The 6,652-nt window shown below is 46.3% G+C and overlaps 1 protein-coding gene across 1 annotated transcript; it reads left to right on the forward strand.

Annotated features, from left to right (window-relative positions):
* The first annotated feature begins 5,038 nt into the window (after positions 1 to 5,038).
* LOC120294968 (protein NTM1-like 9) lies at positions 5,039 to 5,847 on the forward strand. Its single transcript, XM_039316135.1, has 2 exons — positions 5,039 to 5,143; positions 5,308 to 5,847. Exons 1-2 carry the CDS (start codon positions 5,039 to 5,041, stop codon positions 5,845 to 5,847), a joined length of 645 nt encoding a protein of 214 aa, XP_039172069.1.
* The last annotated feature ends 805 nt before the right edge of the window (positions 5,848 to 6,652 follow it).

Here is a 6,652-nt window from a genome sequence, read left to right on the forward strand (position 1 = left end):
AGCAAACATGTAATTTACCTCGTCCGAAGGCTCAGGAAGTCCTTTAATACTTCATATTCATCACTATCACAAATTTCTAACTTTAAGGACCCCAAAACCCTAAAAACGCAACGCTGCTTGATCCGGAATTTCCAGACTAACGGTTCAGCGAGAATATTTTCCATAGCAAATGAGTCTTGGCTTTGAATTGAAATATTTTTGTCTATTTTGAAAACATTTTCCATTGACTAATTATTTTAATATTTCCATCGGCCTTGAAATTTTATTCTTTTGGGGGTTGTAGGAAACGTCATAGGTTTATTTCACTCTCTCTAAAGTACCGAACTAATGAAAACTACCCTTTTCCTTGAAAATAAATTTCATGAAAAATCATTTTATGATATTACGAAATTTTCAGTGAAATAAAAACACCATAAATCAAGCATATGTTCATGCATGTGTCACGGGCCTAAAGAGAGTCGACTCGAGAGGTTCCCAGTCGGCCCCAACTCGCCCGTGGACCTCCTGCTCTCACTCGGGTTCCCACCAAGTCTTCTCCCCGAAGGTTCCAAGGGCGGACGATACCGTCATTGAGTCATATTCTAGATTTCTGTTCCGTTATTTATGTCGGTAGACGGTAGTTGACATTATGTCGGTAGTTGAGGTGGTGCGATCTCGCCCGTTGGATGAAAAGTAGATCAACGGTTGTAAGCCGATGCCCTCAACTATAAAAGGGGCGTCCTCCTTCATTTGTAATCATCCAATCCATTTCAGAAATATCAAAGCTTTCCTTTCCTTTCAGAGCTCCTCTCTCTAACTTTCTCTCTCAACGATCTGGGGTAAACTTTCTCTCTCAACGATCCGGGGTAAGCGAGCGGGTAAGCGTTCGATCGAGCAAGGCTTGGCTTGGGTGATCCATAGTTTCCCCGAGTCGCCGCGCGGTCATGATCCCAATCGATCGACCCGTGACAAGTGGTATCAGAGCAAAAGAGAGATCCGTTCGAGAGACCAAGGAGCGCCAACTGTTTGAAGGAATGTCGAGCCAAGAAGCTATCATGGATGGAGAGGCCGCACAAGTCAAAGAGACCCGTGGCCAAGCAAAGAAAAGAGACGCCTCGATGGACGTTGTAGCTGCGTTCGATGAGAAGATCGGGAAGGTCCGGAGCACCGTGCTCGAACTCATGGAAGGTCTTGACGATGTACGAGACCAGATCATGGAGGTTGAGAGTTCGCTCCGTGAAGACTTCACGACCGGCCTCAACGAAGCTACCGCGCCCTTACACGACAAGGACGAAGCCCTCGAAGCATCGATCGATGTGTTGAAGGAGCGCGCCCAAGTGGTCGAGGAAGAAGCTCCGCGTAGGGACGAGGTCGAAGCCATGAAGGCGGAGATCCAAGAGCTCAAGACCGAGCTCGCCCTGTGCAAGCTGAGCATCACCAATGGTGCTGTGCCAACCTAAGCGGTACCCAAAATTGAGGTGCCAAAGCCGAAAGAGTTCAAAGGCGAACGATCCACCAATGAGGTGGACAACTTTGTCTGGAGCATGGAGCAATACTTCGGCGCCGTCAACATACACGACGAGTCGACCAAGGTACGAACCGCTTCCATGTTATTGTCTTATACGGCAATGCTTTGGTGGCGCAACAGGTGTGATGAGGTAAGACGCGGCGCCGATCCCGTGTGCACATGGGACGACTTCGTGAGAGAGTTCCGGGACTACTTTTTCCTCGAGTTCGCTCAGCAAGAAGCCCATAGCAAGCTCCATCGCCTCGAGCAAAGAGGCGCGATCCGAGAGTACGTGAAGGAGTTCACCGAGCTCAAACTCCAGATTCGCAACCTGAGCGAAGAGGAGGCTCTCGGAGCGTTCATGGATGGATTGAAGCCGTGGGCACTTCTCGAGCTCAAGAGACGAGAACGTGAGTAGTCTTGCGTGAGCGCTAAGCGTGGCCGAGTCACTCGTCGACCTCACCAAGACCGAACCGAGGAGTCGACCAAGGGATTGGAGGTCGGATCGACCTTGCGAGGATGAAGCACGAAGCACTCCCCGAGGCGCACATGAGCAAAGCGGCCGAGCCAAAGCATGGGGAGAAGGTGATATGGCTAGTATAAGTACCTAGAGGGGGGGTGAATAGGTATAAAGAGTAATTTCTTATGATAATTGCACAATACTAGACAGTTGATAGAAATGAGACAATTTTTCCTCGTCAATAAACAAACAACGATCAAAGTAAGACTGAGAGTAGGGAAGAGAAAATTGAACACGAGGTTTATAGTGGTTCGGCTTATTTCAAGCCTACGTCCACTCTTTCGCACCGACAGCCCACCTGGGCTGGATTTCACTATGAACAAAGAGATATTACGATCTTTGTTCTTCCTTGATTTCTTGGTGTAGAAGATCTACCACACTCTCTCAAGGTATCACTAAGTATAAACTCTCTTTTCGTGTACAGTTTCGCTCAATATGAATCGACTAATAATCAAGGAGCTTCAGACTGGAGTTTCTCTATCGAGCACACACTAGAACAACTGGAACGTCTTCTTTTTATACTCCTTTATGCCATCATACCCGTTGGCACTTACCAAAGGAATTCTTCCAATCTTCCCGTTGGACAGAATCAATTAAGAAGGTCATTCGAGCTATTAAAGGAACATGTCGATAGCCTATCAATCCTGTTCGCCCATACAATCAGGATCTTGGTTTCCAAGAATAGAACCTTCCAATAATATTTCATCAATCATCGGATCTTCAAACGATCTTGATTTTGAATAAATAATCCGTTATATCAAATCCAGCCAAGAGATCTTCTCCAGTCGATAAGACCAAATCCTTAACCAAACACTTTAGCTGGATCGCCTTCGTCGCTAGATTAGAAACTGTCAATGAGAATAGTCTTGAGTCTTGAGTCTTGTGTCGAGTCTGGTGATCGAAAGTCTTCGGACTCTAAGTACAAGGGTCTCCATGCTTCAAGACTAGGCGATAGAAACGTTTTGTCGGCTTCAAAACACTCTAGAGAGATTTCTCCAACAGAAGGAACTTCCAAGCCATCCTTCCAAAGGGGTCGACCACCGACGGACTACGCGAGTAGGTTCGATCAACCCCCGCCTTCTCCTTGTTTTATTTGCCAAGGTCCACACTGGGCCCAAAAGTGCCCAAAGAAGGGTCGAATCAATACCCTCCTTGCCATCAAGGAAGAAAAGGAGGAGTCCAAAGAAGACAAGCGGCAGATCCGAATTGGAGCTGTGAGGATGATCAACTCGGTCCAAGCCCGATCGCCGACCAAAAAAGAAGGAATCACACCAAACACCGACATGTTCTTTGTGGAGGTCGAAGTGGGCGGCCGAACGCTTTACGCTTTGGTCGACACTAGTGCATCCAATATGTTCATGTCGATCGAGGTTGCAAAGGCCTTGGGACTTCACGTGGAAGCATCTGGGAAGTCGTACAAGCCCATCAATTCGGGCGACTTCCATGGCGTAGGAGCAACACCCGACGTGGATGTCAAGATTGGCGGGTGGAAGGGCAAGATGGCGTTCGAGGTAATCCCTCTTGACGATTACGATCTCATTCTTGGCATGCAATTCTTTGAAAGTGTGGGAGCGATGATCGACATGAGGACCAAGTGCATGATGATCCTCGACCAAAAGTGCCCGTCGATGATCCCCATGATCAAAGGGGTGGTCGACACCAAAACCATCACGTCAATCCGACGCCTCGACAAGAGCTTGAAGGACGTCATGCACATCAACAAGCTGTCCGAGGTGAAGCCGAAGGTCGAGTTGGATTCTATTCCAACACACGACATGCCCATCCAAGCGCTCTTCCCCGAGGTTGAGTGTGCGCCGCGTGCTCTGTCCAAGCCGAAGACTGAGCCGCGTGCCAAGTCCGACTTCATCATCGAAGGATGCGGCCCTTCGTTCATGAGCGTCCGAGCGAAGCGCAACAAGAACAGGAAAGCTCGTGCCAAAGCCCGCAAGGCTGGCCGTGAAGCCGAGAGCGACGAGGACGTCGCTCGATTGAGTGGGGGAGAATGTCACGGGCCTAAAGAGAGTCGACCTGAGAGGTTCCCCAGAGTCGACCCCAACTCGCCCATGGACCTCCTGCTCTCACTCGGGTTCCCACCAAGTCTTCTCCCCAAAGGTTCCAAGGGCGGGCGATATCGTCATTGAGTAATATTCTAGATTTCTGTTCCGTTATTTATGTCGGTAGACGGTAGTTGACATTATGTTGGTAGTTGAGGCAGTGCGATCTCGCCCGCTGGATGAAAAGTAGATCAACGGTTGTAAGCCAAGGCCCTCAACTATAAAAGGGGTGTCCTCCTTCATTTGTAACCATCCAATCCATTTCAGAAATATCAAAGCTTTCCTTTCCTTTCAGAGCTCCTCTCTCTAACTTTCTCTCTCAACGATCCGGGTAAGCGAGCGGGTAAGCGTTTGATCGAGCAAGGCTTGGCTTGGGTGATCCATAGTTTCCCCGAGTCGCCACGCGGTCACGATCCCAATCGATCGGCCCGTGACACATGCATGTTGGGATACCTCTCATTGGTGGTGTCCTGATTGGATCAATCCCCCACTGAAAAGTTGACAAACTTTGTGATTATGGAACGAGTAATATTGATAATTACTGATTTCCGTTATCTTTATTGTTAGAGACAAATCATAAAATCCCACAGTAAAATTTCCCTAGTCCCTTTGATTTATGGGTCGAGACAAAGATTCATGCATGTCGAGATAGAGAGAATTATTAGACTTTGGCATTTCATAGGAATGTTCTTGATTACGCATGGGGTCGGGCAGTAAAACTATAAAATGTATGGTAAAGAAACATTTATGTTCCGTTTGTTTCATGAAAAGTAAATGATTTGGAAAATATTTTCTAAAAATAACTACTTACATTGATTGAAATAATGAGCTAATACAAAATGTTTTCATTATTGACAATAATTTATATCTAAATATTTTTACGAATGATAAAAATAATTTTTCTTCAATTAATTTAATAAAGATATAAGCGAAATTTTTAAGAAAATGTCATAAAAATCAATTTTTTCGCAAAGCAAAATGAACGGGATCCAGGGAAGATTGACTGGTGTGGTTTTACTGTTCTCAGCCAATCGAGGCACGTCACCTGTGAACGAAGGGGAAGACCGCAAAGACAAAGCAGACGTGAGAATCAAGCTAGGTCAGTCAACGAGTCAACGCACGATTCTACACTATACATTCCACACCCTTGGCCAAAGTTAATCCTGCCTCACTTCGAATCCACCCACAAAATCCGAGTCCTTTAGTCTCGCTCTTCCTCTCTATGCTTGCACAATTTGGTTATCCAGATGCAGAACACAATCTCAGAAGTAACGAGGTCACTGCCGCCCGGATTCAGATTCCAGGCCACTGATGAGGAGCTTCTGTTGGACTACTTGAAGCCCAAGATTCTCGGACAGCCCGACGGACGCCACTACGACATGATACCGGAGATTGATGTACTGGAATTCGAACCTTGGCAATTGCCCTCCCTGTTCGGTCACATGTTCAGCGGTAAGGAGCTGTTGTTCTTTTGTCACTTGAAGCGCAAGTACTTGAACAGCAACCGCTCCAACCGGACAACCAAAGCTGGTTATTGGAAACCGACCGGCGAGGTGCTCACCATCGTGAGGGAGGACACTAAGGCAAAGATAGGAATCAGGAAGACACTAGTGTTCTACGAAGGCCGCATGCCCAAAGGCAAAAGGACCAACTGGTTGAAGCACGAATATCACCTAAATCCCAAGTGTTTGGGCAACAATCGCGCTGAAAATGAGGTAACATTCTGGTTTTCATTCATCTGCACAATGCGATTGGTTATAAATAACATTTGGGACATGCTTCTTTAGTTATGGGTTGTTTCTCTATTGTTATATATATACAGATGCTGCCTTATGTGGTATGTCGGATAAAGTACAAAAAGGATAAGAAGCTGATGAAGGGTCGCGCTCCGACGATCAGCCCTGGAGGCTATTCAAACAGCGCTTTCACAAACACTAACAATGTATCAGAGACCCATATGAATCAAGAAGTTTACCATTCGAGCTACTGTAACAACCCCGACAATGAAGCTGCTGAGAACCGTGAAGCTTTTGATCCTCAACCTGAGGTGAGAGACACCCATTCTAGTTTGTAGAACTTATTTAGGATTGGATTTTATCCTCTAGTCCTACAGAACATATCAAAGTCCCAGAAACTCATTGGTTTCCTGGGGCCAAATTACTAATGCTTGCATTAACATATAAGCAACATCTGTGGGGCTATTTTCATTTCATACTTCAAGATTGTTTCTACAACAAAAAATGCAGAGTACTAAAGATGATTTGTTTCATACGATCGACATTGTCTTGAATGCAGATGTCAGTGGAAGAGTTAATGGAATCGCTCCCTTCATCTCAACCACTGGATGGCATTTTATCATACTACAACACCACTCCAGCCTATCAGCCCCAGGCAGCAGCAGAGGAAGGATCATCGTCCTTCTTTGATTTCTCACATGACAACGATGGCAATGAGTTTGGCCACGGGTACATGCCATCTCCATACAGCAATTCGCCATATTATTCCGGTTTCGACTGTGGCAATGTCTGAGGACTTCTCTACTACAATGTGCGACAATGGTCGATCATAATTTGCAAGGAGTTTGCGTGTATG

This window comes from Eucalyptus grandis, chromosome 1 (assembly GCF_016545825.1).
Source record: "Eucalyptus grandis isolate ANBG69807.140 chromosome 1, ASM1654582v1, whole genome shotgun sequence".
NCBI classification, from domain to species: domain Eukaryota; kingdom Viridiplantae; phylum Streptophyta; class Magnoliopsida; order Myrtales; family Myrtaceae; genus Eucalyptus; species Eucalyptus grandis.